The sequence below is a fragment of the Mobula birostris genome, chromosome 1 (genome assembly GCF_030028105.1).
Source record: "Mobula birostris isolate sMobBir1 chromosome 1, sMobBir1.hap1, whole genome shotgun sequence".
Lineage (NCBI taxonomy): Eukaryota > Metazoa > Chordata > Chondrichthyes > Myliobatiformes > Myliobatidae > Mobula > Mobula birostris.
In genome coordinates this window covers 175,426,055-175,442,424 of record NC_092370.1, presented here as the reverse complement: position 1 = coordinate 175,442,424, position 16,370 = coordinate 175,426,055, and the positions used below count along the sequence as shown (strand labels likewise).

The window sequence follows — 16,370 nt, the reverse complement described above, 5'->3', positions numbered from 1 at the left end:
ACCCTGTATGGGATGCCCAGAGAGGGGTAGCACCTCTGGTGAAGGGGCTTGTCATGTCCATTCAGGAGCAGCTTCTTTTGTTCCCACTGGACAATCAGTTCTCATCTCTCCAAGTAGCCGTTCGCATGTGACAGCAGCCACACCCTGCTACACTGCTTCGACAGGCAGGCTAAAACAGATGAGAGTAGTCAGCAACATCATACCCCAGTGAGCTAGGAACATGCCTGTCCTAGCATGTGAAGTCAAATCCAACAGACTGGGTGGATGAGATCTATGTAAACATGAGGAAATCTGCAGATGCTGGAAATTCAAGCAACACACACAAAATGCTGGTGGAAGTAGCTGCCTGGTCTGTTGCATTCCACCAGCATTTTGTGTGTGTTGGATGAGATCTATAGTGAGATCCAATGCCCAGGAAAGCAGTATTACAATGTTCCGTGGAGAGCGAAGGGCATGACCAGGCACAGAAGGCATCATGGTCATCCACTGTAACCAAGGAAGACCCCAGTTTGTGATGCTTGTTTGTACCATTGGACCCAGACTTCTGAGGTTGAGAGAGGGGAACGTCCCCAGTGCAAAGCCTTTTCCACTTTAAAAAAACTCTCCTGCACAGGTTTTCTGTCATTGTTGGATATGATGGACAACCATCACCAGCCACCCAGTAGGTGATAATTCAATTACTACTGAAAACAGTTGATTATCCTGTCATGTTTCTGGCAATTATAAGGTCCAGATGGTCACTGAAGAGAAACTGCAAGTACAAATATTTAAAAAAGCAATTCAGCAGTATTCTTTCTGGAACATGGTGTGACTTATTGTGCAAACTTCTGTTCCGAAACTCCAGAGGAGAAGTCTCTGAATTCAAATGTAAGCATTTACAGAAGATCACGAACAAGACAAAGAAAAAATATAGTCTATTTGTTCTAACTACTGATTTGCATTTGGTGATGCACATTGTCGAACATCTGGTCACCATTTATGTAACTCAGAAATAATAGCTAAAGAAATTATTCTTTTTTCTATAACTACCACTTCAATATCCCCAAGTTATACTATGCATTTAACTTCAGATAACTTTCATGTTTTAAAAAAAATTTAGATTTTTAGGGGAAGTGAAATGTATGTTTATATATCCTACCTCGGTAGTTGATAATTTCAGTGCCGAGAACAGGGGTCATCTCCAGTACTGTGATGAAGGCCTTGTCCATCGACGTTAAGGGAAATGGGGACATGCGGTGTCGTCGTGCAACTTTGCTGATGTCAACTGCGCTGTGGCCTAAGCAGGACAAAAAAGTAAGATTGTTATTTTTGCCATTTCTAGATCATACAATTAAGGCTGGTGAATGTTTCTGAGTACACTTCCTGCATTAAAATTAAAAATCATGAATTAACGGACAAAAAGAATTGTGATTGCTCAGTACTGGATTTGAAAATTGGGATTATATCAACATCAACTTTAAAATTATGCATTCCAAATGACAAATTTGGCATTCTTGCCTAGGTAGAAGGTGAAAATTTTATGAATGGATTACTTAACATTTGGTCTATCGAATACTTATATATCCTGTCCCATAGAATATGTTCCAATAATTTAACCCCTACTGATGCCAGACTACATGGCCTACAATCTCCAGGCTTATTCTTAGAGCCTTTCTTGAACAATAGAACATTAGCTATCCTTCAGTTCTAAGGCAGCTGACCCGTAGAGAGAAAAAACACTATCAGGGCTCCTGCAATTTCTGCACTAGCCTCCCACAGGGCCCAAGTAGACACCTCGTCAGGTCGTGGGGACTTGTCTCAAGACAACCTCCCCTTCTGTAATCTGGACCTCTTGCCTCAGTTTTATAGACTCTGTGTTCATCTCCTAAGAAAATATAGATGCAAAAAATCCAATTATAATCATCCCCATCTCTTTTGATTCCATGCTCAGATACTATGTTGATCTTCAAGTGGACCAATGTTATCCCTTGCTATCCTCATGCTTTCTTTCAGCCTTCCTGATTCCCTCTTAAGTGTTCTCTTCCCTTTCGTATAGGCCTCAAGAGTCTCATTTGTCTCTTGCTGCCTGTACTTGCTCTGTACCTCCTTCTTCTTCTCAACCAGGGCCTCAAAAAGCAAAGTTCCATAAACCTGTTAGTCTTGGTCTTTTATTCTAACGAGAACATGCAAGCTCTGTACTCACAATATTTCTTATTTGAATGAATGCTAATTACCAAGCATCCTTTTGCTAGTAAACAACCTATCCCAATTCACACTACCCAAACTGGCCTCGATTAGAAATATTTCTTTTCTTGTAGTATGTTCAATTCATATGGTTCACTAAATATAATATTTGCATTCCTCGAAATGTTGCAAACATTGAATGAAATAACATGATCGATATTCAAAACAACCTGCAACATTGCAATGTGTTTCATTCAGAGTCATCACTGAGATATTTACAAAATGTATGATCAACAAAGTCAAAAAGTATGTGAGCAATTTCAACATTTTTTAAAATTTAGAAAATATAATTTGATAGCCACTGATGAGTAAGCAAATTAATAATACAGCAACAAAAATAACTTGCATTTACAGCTCCTGTTTTGTGACTGATTCTAAAATAAACTGCATCAACATAATGTAGTACTAAAGCTGGTAGCTACATTGACACATTAAGACAAATGAACAAAATTGTCTTTGACAAGGAGATAATGTGATCTTATGCCAGCATTTGGATAAAAATGTATCTTATGTATGTCACAAAATCAGAATATTTGGATTGAAAAGTAGCTACAAATGCTGACATTAAAATTTGGTGAAAGGCATAGTAAACAGTATACTACATCAATTTATTAATACATCATTACAGTGGTTCTGGAGGACAAAATGGTTTTCTCTAATATAAGTTTTCTCAGCTTCACATGACTTCTTTAACCTAACCTTTATATGGATTGAGAGAAGCGTAGTTTGCGGGCTGCAGAGTGAGCCGGGAGCAGAGTGAAGGCTTATGGATTTTGGCTCAACGGGCTTAGGCGGAAACGGGCGAGGCGAAGAAGGTTTGGTATTCATTTTTTGTTGTTACTTAAGGAGCGGGGAAGTATGAGTGTGAGGGCAGCTTGTTGTTCTCGGTGCCGGATGTGGGAGGCCCTGGAATCTCCAAGCCTCCCGGCCGTCTACATCTGTGCCAGGTGCGCCGAGATGCAGCTCCTAAGAGACCGCATTAGGGAACTGGAGCTGCAGCTCGATGACCTTCGTCTAGTCAGGGAGAGTGAGGAGTTGATAGAGAGGAGTTACAGGCAGGTGGTCACGCCAGAGCCATGGGAGGCAGACAAGTGGGTCACGGTTAGGAGGGGGAAGGGGAAGAGTCAGGTAATAGAGAGTACCCCGGTGGCTGTGCCCCTTGACAATTGGTACTCCTGTTTGAGTACTGTTGAGGGGGACAGCTTACCTGGGGGAAGCGACAGTGGCCGTGCCTCTGGCACAGAGTCCGACCCTGTAGCTCAGAAGGGTAGGGAAAGGAAGAGGAGGGCAGTAGTAATAGGGGACTCGATAGTAAAGGGGTCAGATAGGCGATTATGTAGACGCAGTCTGGAGACCTGGATGGTAGTTTGCTTCCCTGGTGCCAGGGTCTGGGATATTTCTGATTGCGTCCAAGATATCCTGAAGTGGGAGGGAGAGAAGCCAGAGGTCATGGTACATATAGGTACCAATGACATAGGTAGGAAATGGGGAGAGGTCCTGAAAGGAGAATATAGGGAGTTAGGAGAGTTGAGAAAAAGGGCCGCAAAGGTAGTAATCTCGGGATTACCGCTTGTGCTACGCGACAGTGAGAGTAGGAATGCAATGAGGTGGAGGATAAATGCGTGGCTGAGGGATTGGAGCAGGGGGCAGGGATTCAAGTTTTTGGATCATTGGGACCTCTTTTGGCGCAGGTATGACCTGTACAAAAAGGACGAATCTGAGGGGGACCAATATCCTGGTGGGGAGATTTGCGAGGGTGACTGAGGTGACTTTAAACTAGAATGGTTGGGGGGGTGGGAATCAAATTAAAGAGACTAGGAGAGAGGAGGTTAGTTCACAAATAGAGAAAGCTAGTAGACAATGTGTGAGGGAGGATAGGCAGGAGACAAAGATCAGGAGCACTCAAAGACGTAGGGGACAAGGAAGAAAAAGATAACAAAGTTGTTTGCTCCATTAAGGATAAAAGGAGAGTAAGAGGTGGAGGGTTTCTTAAATGCATCTATTTTAAAGCCAGGAGCATTGTAAGAAAGATGGATGAGCTTAGGGCATGGATTGATACTTGGAAATATGACGTTGTAGCTATTAGTGAAATGTGGTTGCAGGAAGGGTGTGATTGGGAACTAGATATTCCAGGATTTCGTTGCTTCAGGTGTGATAGAATAGGAGGGGCAAGAGGGGGAGGTGTTGCATTGCTTGTCAGAGAAAATATAACAGCGGTCCTCTGGCAGGATAGATTAGTGGACTCGTCCAGGGAGGCTATTTGGGTGGAATTGAGGAATAGAAAAGGTGTAGTGACACTTATAGGGGTGTATTATAGACCACCTAATGGGGACTGAGAACTGGAGGAGCAAATTTGTAAGGAGATAGCAGATATTCGTAGTAAGCACAAGGTTGTGATTGTGGGAGATTTTAATTTTCCACACATAGACTGGGAAGCCCATTCTGTAAAAGGGCTGGATAGTTTGAAGTTTGTCAAATGTGTGCAAGATAGTTTTTTGCAGCAATACATAGAGGTACCAACTAGAGAAGGGGCAGTGTTGGATCTCCTGTTAGGGAATGAGATAGGGCAGGTGACGGAGGTATATGTTGGGGGCACTTCGGGTCCAGTGATCACAATACCATTAGTTTCAATATAATTATGGAGAAGGATAGGACTGGACCCAGGGTTGAGATTTTTGATTGGAGAAAGGCTAACTTTGAGGAGATGCGAAAGGATTTAGAAGGACTGGATTGGGGCAAATTGTTTTACGGGAAGGATATAATAGAGAAATGGAGGTCATTTAAAGGTGAAATTTTGAGGGTACAGGATCTTTATGTTCCTGTTAGGTTGAAAGGAAAGGTTAAAAGTTTGAGAGAGCCATGGTTTTCAAGGGATATAGGAAACTTGGTTCGGAAAAACAGGGGGATTTACAATAAATATAGGCAGCTTGTTAATGAGGTGCTTGAGGAATATAAAGAATGTAAAAAGAATCTCAAGAAAAAAATTAGAAAAGCTGAAAGAAGATACAAGGCAGCCTTAGCAAGTAAGGTGAAAATAAATCCAAAGGGTTTCTACAGTTATATAAATAGCAAAAGGATAGTGAGGGATAAAATTGGTCCCTTAGAGAATCAGAGTGGCCAGCTATGTGCGGAGCCAAAAGAGATGGGGGAGATTTTGAACAATTTCTTTTCTTTAGTATTCACTAAGGAGAAGGATATTGAATTGTGTAAGGTAAAGCAAACAAGAAGGGTAGTTATGGAAAGTATGACGATTAAAGAAGAGGAAGTACTAGTGCTTTTAAGGAATATAAATGTGGATAAGGCTCTGGGTCTGGACAAGATATTCCCTCGGACCTTGAGGGAAGTTAGTGTGGAAATAGCAGGGGCTCTGACAGAAATATTTCAAATGTCATTAGAAACGGGGATGGTGCCGGACGATTGGCGTATTGCTCATGTGGTTCCATTGTTTAAAAAGGGTTCTAAGAGTAAACCTAGCAATTATCGGCCTGTGAGTTTTGACGTCAGTGGTGAGTAAATTGATGGAAAGTATTCTCAGAGATGGTATATATAATTATCTGGATAGACAGGGTCTGATTAGGAAAAGTCGACATGGATTTGTGCGTGGAAGATCATGTTTGACAAATCTTATTGAGTTTTTTGATGAGGTTACTAGGAAAGTTGATGAGGGTAAAGCGGTGGATGTTGTCTATATGGACTTCAGTAAGGCCTTTGACAAGGTTCCACATGGAAGGTTAGTTAGGAAGGTTCAATCATTAGGCATTAATATGGAAGTAGCAAAATGGAGTCAGCAGTGGCTGGATAGGAGACGCCAGAGAGTAGTTGGTGGATAACTGTGTGTCAGATTGGAGGATGGTGTGTAGCAGTGTGCCTCAGGGATCTGTACTGGGTCCAATGTTGTTTGTCATATATATTAATGATCTGGATGATGGGGTGGTAAATTGGATTAGTAAGTATGCAGATGATACTAAGATAGGTGGCGTTGTGGATAATGAAGTAGGTTTTCAAAACTTGCAGAGAGATTTAGGCCAGTTAGAAGAGTGGGCTGAAAGATGGCAGATGGAGTTTAATGCTGAAAAATGTGAGGTGCTACATTTTGGTAGGACTAATCAAAATAGGACATACATGGTAAATGGTAGGGCATTGAAGAATGCTGTAGAAGAGGGACCTAGGAATAATGGTGCATTGTTCCCTTAAGGTGGAATCTCATGTGGATAGCATGGTGAAGAAAGCTTTTGGTATGCTGGCCTCAGAGCATTGAGTATAGGAGTTGGGATGTAACGTTGAAATTGTACAAGGCATTGGTAAGGCCAAATTTGGAGTATTGTGTACAGTTCTGGTCACCGAATTATAGAAAAGATGTCAACAAAATAGAGAGAGTACAGAGAAGATTTACTAAAATGTTGCCTGGGTTTCATCTCCTAAGTTACAGAGAAAGGTTGAACAAGTTAGGTCTTTATTCTTTGGAGCGTAGAAGGTTGAGATGGGACTTGATAGAGGTGTTTAAAATTATGAGGGGGATTGATAGAGTTGACGTGGATAGGCTTTTTCCATTGAGAGTGGGGGCGATTCAAACAAGGGGACATGAGTTGAGAGCTAAGGGCAGAAGTTTAGGGGTAACATGAGGGGGAACTTCTTTACTCAGAGAGTGGTGGCTGTGTGGAACAAGCTTCCAGCAGAAGTGGTTGGTGCAGGTTCGATGTTGTCATTTAAAGTTAAATTGGATAGATATATGGACAGGAAGGGAATGGAGGATTATGGACTGAGTGCAGGTCGGTGGGACTAGGTGAGAGTAGGAGTTCGGTACGGACCAGAAGGGCCGGGATGGTCTGTTTCCATGCTGTAATTGTTATATGGTTATATTATACGGAAGCCAGGATCGGATTGCCTCTATGACCTTGCTCTTTTGGCATTAATTTGTGGAGATCAGCAGAGTAAAGAGTTTTTGAAAACAAGGTAGACAATTTATCCTGCTATGAATTGCCTCAAAATCACGTTGGTGATCTTGTTGTCACTGGTGATGCTATATTTTAAAAATACATTTTCTGAGATTTTGTATCTTTTTTTATCAGTAGAACCTTTTGACTGTAGAAGATGAGGCTTTATTACATTAACGGGATCAGACTGTCAATTTTGAAGAGAACTGCCAAATAAGTGGATGATCGCGCCAAATTGTTATAATGGACTCTCCAACAAAGAAACATGGCTACAAAATAAATGAAGTGCCTGCCAGCTTGGGACCAGCACCCTCTTAAGTTTAAGACTAATTTTGCCTCTTCTGCATCTAACAGTACTAACATCCGCAATGCCTTCTTCTTGTGGCTTCAAACTTTCACTTGTTCTCTCTGCTAAACAGTTCAACATCATGCAGTTTCATGTAGCCTACTTTTAACTCCAATGTACAAAATTGAATTTATATCACTCTTTTCCTGATCCTAGAACATCATAATTGCTTTACAACAAAAGAGGCAATTCTAAAGTTCAGTTATAAACATGAGAAATTCTGCAGAAGCTGGAAATCCAGAGCAATGTTTAGATGCTGTTCTAATGTGGTGAATTGTGACAGTAACATTTCTTGCAAATCATAATATTATAATTGACCAGGTATCCAATTTTTGGTGAGGTTATTTGAGGGGAAAAGCATTGGCCATATATCAAGGTAATATTTCTTTTGTTCTTCAACATAACTTTGATGACCAATTTGGTAGATAGGCAGGTTTTCAGTTTAAAGTATCATCCAATAGATAAAATAGCACTCAAACATCAGCTGAAATTACTTGCTCCATAGTGCGACTTGAACTATTTATTCAGCTCCTATGAAAACAACAGCCCTAAAATGAAAGTGGACAAACTTTCTTCATTCACGTTGTTCTATCTCTGTGCTGTAAATTCCTAGATGTGTGAATCAAGATACAATTGTGTCAAAGTCAATACTCAATGAATACCTTCTTAAGTGTAGAGAAAGACGCAGAGAGGATAACAAAAGGAATGGAAATAGGAACAATGGAATCATGTTCGCAATTTGAGGAAAAAATGTTATTTAATTTATTCACATATCCAACATCAGACTCTCAAAAAAGACACTCTATTCTTCACTCTTTGACAGGGGAAAACTTTTTAAGGATGTGTTCAAAATCACACTAAGGTTGAGAATCATCCCTACTGACTCCTGGGAACCCTGGCCCTGGACTGCTCATAGAGAGAAGAGGCAATCAGGATGGTATTGTAAAACTCAGTCCAGCCATTAGGAGCACAAAGAAGTCCTGCATAAGTGGTAGAAAAGTGCATGAGCTAACCAACTACCAACCCACCTGCCCTATCAGAAAGAAGCATTTGTGATTCCTCCAAAGGCCACTTCAGAACTCACATATCCAGAATGGATGCAAGTTATCCTTGATCCTGAAGAACTATGCAAGAAGAAGAGTTTTGTGAAATACTAGGCAAAACTGGGAAAATTACTCTAGCTGGAGTGTTCTTATATACTACCTGTACCAACATCATGGGCAATCATCTTCTGAGTTCTAACCATTCTGTGATGTACAAATCCTTTTACTGTTACACTGCACTCGAAATTATTCTCTGAAATAAACATTGTTAATTGTGTTTCTGAATATCAAGGCATATTTGCATCCTCTGGCCTTCCATCATTAACAGAAGTTTGGATGGCAAGAGTGATATAAAATATTTGTCATGGCAAACTAAAAGTTCAAAATAAATATATTACAATTCACTGCCTGTTGGAGTGAGATTCCGGAAGTTCATTCCTTCTCACTCAAGGCTTCTTAATTTGAGTGATACTTTAAGAATTACACTATTAATAGATCCTTAGGACACAAATTACTAGCTACAGCATCATCTCAGTTCTTTAAATACAGCTATTTCACAAGTAATGCAAATGAAAAGGTTTATTTCATGTTGAAATTTCTTGGTTTTGTCAGGACTGTTGTAGAAATTGTCCTGCGACCTGCTGAGAATCAGAACACACCTCACGACAAATTTCCAGAAAGATAATAAGGTAATGTGAGACTTTGCAGGATAGAATTTATCATTTTACTGCTGAATGAGAGCTGGGTCCATTTATGATGACCAAAAGTGAGTTTCAGGAATAAACAAGGAAACTGGTAATAGCTTAAATATTCCTTAAGCTACAGTTCTAAATTCCCTCTGACTTACTCTAAATATATGTTAGGTAATATTTGTCTCATAAGAGGCATTAATTTAAACAAAGCATTACATATTTTAAATTAATTTCTTGTTACTTTCAATATCTTTGTTGTACATCCAATTATTCGACCAAATGCCTAACTCACCAGTTATCTGAAAAATAATCTAGTGTTTTCTCAGCGTATATGATGCATAAACTCTCCTCGGGCATCCAGCCAGGCCTTCTCCCATTTAACTCTTTTATCAATTCCTTTAAACATATGTCCCCAGGTTAATCCCATTGGCTAAGGGAATAGCTTTTTCCACTTATTCTGTCTAGGAACCTTCATTTCAAACAGCTCAATTATCTCCCTTCAGTCTCCTCTGCAACTATGAAAATAATTTATTCTTTCCACTTAGTTCAACTTTTTCTGGCCTTGGCAACATCCTTGTAAATCACTAGTGTACTCTCACCAGCATAATTCCATCATATGATCTCTTCTATGCAACAACCCTTTGAGAGTAAGTACAAGTATTGTATTGTGGCCTGTAACTTTCCCAAAAGTATAATCTAGAAGTAAAGTAGGATATATCTCAATAAGCAAACATGAAATTCTTCTTCTTAAAAACCCTTTGAATGACTGAGTGTGTATTGACCATCAAGCACCCATTTGCTTTACTCTAATACAATAAAAAATTTGCCCCACATTCCTATCAACAGTCTTTGTGCTGCTGTAGGAAGCTAGAACACCTGGAGAAACCCATACAATAACAGAGAGGATGTGCAAACCCCACACAGACAACAGTGGACGTTAGGGTTAATTTTGTTGGTTGGAGATTTGAGGCAGCAACTATCCTGCTGTGCCTTTCTTAATAGTAAATTGTATTAATCCGAAATAAGCACCCATATTAAACATGTTCTGATTCCATCCCAGTAAATATTTAAGTAACAACATGTGAATGCACTTCAGCAACTCATTTTTTTTTGAATTTATATTCAACTTCTTTCAAAGATTACCTGTTAAATGACAATTCATTGAGTAAAACTAGTCTTTCTCCTCTTAGAACATTAATCCATGGCTTATCATTGTTCTTTCCTATAACTATGCTACATCAAACTGTCTTAAAATAGCTCCTAACCAGCTCTGATTCATTTCCAAAAATAAACTCAAGAATATTCCCCTCTTTTGTTAAGCTTATGAAGGTAAACACTGTAACAGACTCCTCACTTTCTGGGCTTCAAGAACTTTGTATCCTCCATACCTTGGAAATCTATGATGAAATTCTCAACACCATTAAAGCAGGATTAAACCCTGGGTAACAATTCCAGGAGATGAAGAATGAAAACGCCTGAGCTCAAGCAGGAGAAAACTATTTGATTAACCACCTGATTTGCATTTATGCAGACTTGAATTTTCTATTCCCTCTGGTGTGCTGTCCAATTATGCATCGATCTTTAATAGTCTCCTATTTCTACATTGGAGTAATCCAGTGATGACTGACTTTCAGGTCCTGCTAATTCATTTTGCTCCTAGCCCCCTTCACAACTTCATGCCTCTTTCCATTTTCACTAATGCCAATAATCAAAACCCAGGGCTTCCCAAATCACTTAAAAATACCAGTGACTAGGGTTCAATTCCTGCCACTGCCTGTAAGGAGTTTATACATTCTCCCCATGGCCGTGTAGGTTTCCCCGTGGGTGCTCTAGTTTCCTCCCACAGTCCAAAGACATACCATTTGGTAGGTTAGTTGGTCATTGCAAATTGTCCTATGATTAGGCTAGTGTTAAATTGGAGAGCTGAAGAGCCGAAAGGGCCTGTTCCGTGTTGTATCTAAAGAAAAATCCTGCAACTGTGCAGTTACTGGTAGTGCAGCGGTTAGCTCGATACTATCACAGTTGAGGGTGTCAGAATTCAGAGTTCAATCCCAACATCCTCCGTAATGAGTCCTGTGGAATGTGTGAGTTTTCCCTGGATCTACCAGTTAACATGCACAGTCCAAAGACGTAGCAGGTAAGTTAATTGGTCATTGTAAGTTGTCCCGTGATTAGGTTAGGATTAAATTGGAGTTGTCAGGCGTTGCAGGGCAGTAAGGGCCGGAAGGGCCTATTCTACACTGCATCTCTAAATTAAAAGAAATAAGTAAACCTTCCTAGTCTTTGGTACCAGTGAAGCTGCACCTCACCTTGATATCTTGTTTGCTGTCAAAAGAATGTTCTTCTAACTGCAACTTCACTTCATCAACTATTTCCTGACTCTTCTACATTGTGTTTTCGAGTTGTTGATGGGGTCCGAGACCTGGCTCTAATCTACACCTCAGAAGATCCTTTGCCCTCTATGTGCTGAATGAATTGGAGAATAAGATGCACTGTAGACATAACTATTCTTTGTGCCAAGTTTTTTGCATTAATTTATGATTCACCGTTCCTCACTCTACCTGCAAATTGAAACTGCGGAGTGGCAATGTCCTGAACTGTATTGCCCATGTATCTCACAGATTCACAAACCTGCTGATCAAGTCTAAAAACTTAAGCTTCTCCACCTAATGACACCTACTCCATGTGTACCCTTTTGATGCAACAGGTGCCAATGGGCACTTGATGGAACTCAATGTCCTGTCATTCTAAAAATAATTTAATAGTACATAACGAGGGCAAAAATCACTAGCACTGACCAGTCACTTCCATATCTTGCACTGATGACCACTGAGATTCTTCTTGTCTCTCCTTGAATGTGAAAATGGGGGACACCTCCCTCTCCCTTGCCAGGGAGAGAGAGAACTTGTGGGTTGTCGAATTTGGATGAAATGCGAAGCTTTTGGGCTAACTTTGGTCTGTGTATTTGCTATAGCTCAGCACACGCTTGGGCACAGTGATAGTACTGATGCGTGTTTATTTTTAATTGAATACATTCTTCCCTCTGCCAGTAAATGTTCCCCGTGCCACTTGCTGCAACACAAGCCCAAAGCATGATCGATCCACCCCCGTGCTTAACAGTTGGAGAGGTGTTCTTTCCATGAAATTCTGCACCCTTTTTTCTCCAAACATACCTTTGCTCATTGTGGCCAAAAAATTCTATTCAAAAAGTTCAAAGGAACATCTAAACAAGCCTGATGCATTTTGGAAACAAGTCCTGTGGACTGATCAAGTTAAAATAGAACCATCTGTAAGAAAGCCGAAGATGAAAAGAGGATAATGATCCTAAGCACACCTCAAAATCCATGATGGACTACCTCAAGAGGCGCAAGCTGAAGGTTTTGCCATGGCCCTCACAGTCCCCCGACCTAAACATCAACTAGAATCCGTGGATAGACCTCAAAAGAGCAGCGCATGCCCAAGAATCTCACAGAACCAGAAGCCTTTTGCAAGGAAGAATGGGCGAAAATCCCCAAACAAGAATTGAAAGACACTTAGCTGGCTACAAAAAGCGTTTACAAGCTGTGATACTTGCCAAAGGGGGTGTTACTAAGTACTGTCATGCAGGGTGCCCAAACTTTTGCTTCGGGCCCTTTTCCTTTTTTGTTATTTTGAAACTGTAAAAGATGGAAATAAAGACGTTTTCTTGCTTAAAATATTAAAGAAATGTGTCATCTTTAACTTTATGTCTTTTGGAAATCAGTTCATCTTTTTGCTAGCTTATCTATTCACAGTAACAGAAATTTTGACCAGGGGTGCCCGAACTTTTGCATGCCGCTGTATCTTTGCATCAAAAGGATTACAATCTGCTTTTAACTGACCAAGAAACTGTTCCAATAAATGCTTTTGTTTTACCCATTCATGAGATAATCATTGAAGCCTAACCTGATTATAGTTTTCTAGTGGTGAGACAAATTTCTTCATGCATTTCTCAGCAAGATTAACATGTGAAAATACGAAGCACCTAGTCAGCTGACTCATCCATATGCAGGTAAATAAACTTGTTGGCAGTGCTCCACAAGTTAAAAACTAAATGTCCATATAATTTATTTATTAGCTCCCCTCCCTGCTTGATCATTACTGAATTTAGTATTATGCCAACAACCCCAATTTAGTTTCTCAGAACAATTACACCTTCTCCCGAGATTGGTCTTCCAGATGGCACATTTTACATTTAATTGCAATATGATGTAAACTTAACAAAAACCTCTGTAAGCTTGTAATCAGAGGGTAAGCTTTTTACCCTCTGATTTGGTTGCAAAAGAAAAGTAGTTTCACACTATCATCCCAGTTTTGCATAATTGTTTTTCAGCAGACTTACATGCTTACTTTCCAATGTCTCAGCTATACCAGTTAGAAATCACTGCCAAACAATAAAGTTAATGTAAAGCCTAATACATGAACCAGCTGGGCTAAAGGGCCTATTTCTGTGCTGTGGAACTACATCATTGTGAAAAAGAAAAACCTTTCACATATGTTCAGTTCCCAAACTAATGCAAACATTTGTTAATGCTGACAGCTGCTGACATTTCCATACTGTCATGCATCCCAATTCTTAACAAATGGTGCACACGTACATGAAAAAGTAGAATATGGTTATGAATAGAAAAAATGGTGAACCAAGTTGCTTGGGTACTAATTGGATTATCAATTTAAGGCATTAGGGGGCAGCATTAAGAAGGAAAAGCAAAACATCTGAAAGAAAACAAGCTTCTCAATTTCTTCTGCAGCTGCCCATTAATCATCACTAATATGCCAAGCTTAATATTCTCACAACATACTTACCTATTACATCCCATCCTCATTTATAAAACTTAGATGTGACACAATTACATCATTTACTTTTCTGAGTAAAAAAAGACAAAAGGTCTGAGGAAAGCATGATTAATGAAATTGTGCTGTGTGGTGTTTTTATACACAAGCAATGAGAGGAGATGCAGAATTTCATCTTTCACGGAAATATGACCTAGTAGAACTAGCAAGGAAATATCAGTTGAACTATTACTTTTGTGCTACCAGTGAAATTGGCACAAGAAACAAAAGAAAATAGGAATCAAAAACACTATTAGATTTTAGCTTCCTACTGCCATTTCTAGCCAGCATCTGCAGCATGTTAGAATCTGATGAAAACATTTGATAAGATTGCTAACAATACCTTCCATAATTTTTCTGATGATTATCAGATTGAATTTGCTCTAACCTTTGACAGGACATACCCAATATTGTGTAGACAAGGTATTTGGCAACATTCCATATTGTTTTGCAGAGCGCCTTCTTATACAGTAGTTGTAACTCTCAGTTATATATTGGTATTATATGGAGTGAAACTGAAGAAGTGTCTCAGATACTTGGTATCTCAGTAAGAGTCCTAGTTTAAATGTTAATTTGAAAAATCAAAATTAATTACCTTCAAATTGATGATAAATAAATTGCAGAAACTGGTCTCAAGCTTGTACTGTTGCAGCATAATGTTATAAATCACCTAAGAAAAATTGTATTAACTTCATCTACGCCATTTTCTATTGAACATATATAATTTCCTGCTGAAAGAAAGCTTTGCAATTTAGGCTTCTCAGGCATTGGATCAGGGGCCTTCAACTTTTCTATTGTTTTGGTGCAAGAAGATTCTTTAGCAATGGCTGACGCAAACTCCGTCCCTTTTTTCCAACTTTCCAAAGGAGATTTCCTGTAACTTCACTAATGAAGTTCATGATGTATTAATTTCATTCTTTTCTGTCACTACCACTCTTCCCCACCAGCACCAAGTCCAAGAAAGCTTATTTCACTCCTGACGCTGAGATGTATTTAAAATATATAAAACTGTCCACATAAATTAGCCTTTTAACAGAATGGAAGAAGCCATTTTGTATTTATTAGGTGCACAATAACTAATAAAGACTGACAGAGAAGAATTTCTTCAAGATGTGTCTCAGGTCCATTAAAATTGTTGTAGTATTTTCCTAATGTTGGTACTAACCCATTATGATGACACACATCTGGAAGGATAACAGGACTTGAGTGAATTGAAGAGATTCAGATGCACTTTGGCACTCAAATCCTGAGACCACCTTCCCAGATGCGTGTAATATGACCATAAGACATAGGAGCAGAATTAGGCCATTCAGACCAGTGGGTCTGCTCCGCCATTCCATCATGGCTGATCCTGGATCCCACTCAACCTCATACACTACCTTCTTGCCATATCCTTTGATGCCCTGACTGATCAGGAAATGATCCACTTCCGCCTTAAATATATGCACGGACTTGGCCTCCACCACAGTCTGTGGCAGAGCATTCCATAGATTCACTACTCTCTGACTAAAAAAATTCCTCCTTACCTCTGTTCTAAAAGATCACCTCTCAATTTTAAGGCTGTGCCCTCTACTTCTGGATACCCACACCATGAGAAACATCCTCTCCGTATCCTATCTAGTTCTTTCAACATACAGTAGATTTCAATGAGACCCCCCGGCAGACATCCCCTTCTGCAAAAACTCATTTCAGGGAGGTAGCACCCCCGCCCCCCCCACAACCCCATATCCCCCCACCCCCCGTCGACCTCCAAGGGTGTATGTAATACTTTGTTTAGTGATTTTGTCTAATCTGTAAACCAAGTTGGGTATATGCAGCAAATGTGATATTAAAATATGTAGTTATATTATATTATAATATTTATTCTGTTACAACTTTAAGCAAGTCTACAGGGAGTTTGGCCTCATCACATAGGACATCAATAGCATAGCTCCTTGGCAGCTAGCCAGTTAGTTTAAATCAGGGATCCCCAACTGTTTTTGCACCGTGGACCGGTTTAATATTAACAATATTCTTGCGGACCAGCCGACCTGGGGGAGGGTGGGTGTTAAACGCGACCGGAATATAGGTGATAAGTCACTGTAAGTCACTTGTAAGTGGCTAATACACTCAATTTTGTTTCTAAAGGGGTTTATCTAATGAATTTAATATTAAACACACCGCATATTTTCCTCGCATGAATATAGTGATAAGTCAATTATAACAGTGGTCCCAAACCTCGGGCCGCAAAGAATGCAGCGGTACAGCGGTAGCCAGAACGCACCCAGCACATCTTTAAGAA

The 16,370-nt window shown here is 39.8% G+C and overlaps 1 protein-coding gene across 5 annotated transcripts in view; it reads right to left on the bottom strand.

The window, feature by feature from the left end:
* LOC140201773 (gephyrin) overlaps positions 1-16,370 on the bottom strand; it is a 667,155-nt gene that overhangs the window by 104,547 nt on the left and 546,238 nt on the right. For all 5 annotated transcript variants that reach the window (XM_072266422.1, XM_072266442.1, XM_072266431.1 and 2 more), the window contains one exon: positions 1,139-1,276. In XM_072266422.1, the coding sequence (XP_072122523.1) occupies positions 1,139-1,276 (138 nt within the window). The remainder of the gene's footprint in view (positions 1-1,138; positions 1,277-16,370) is intronic.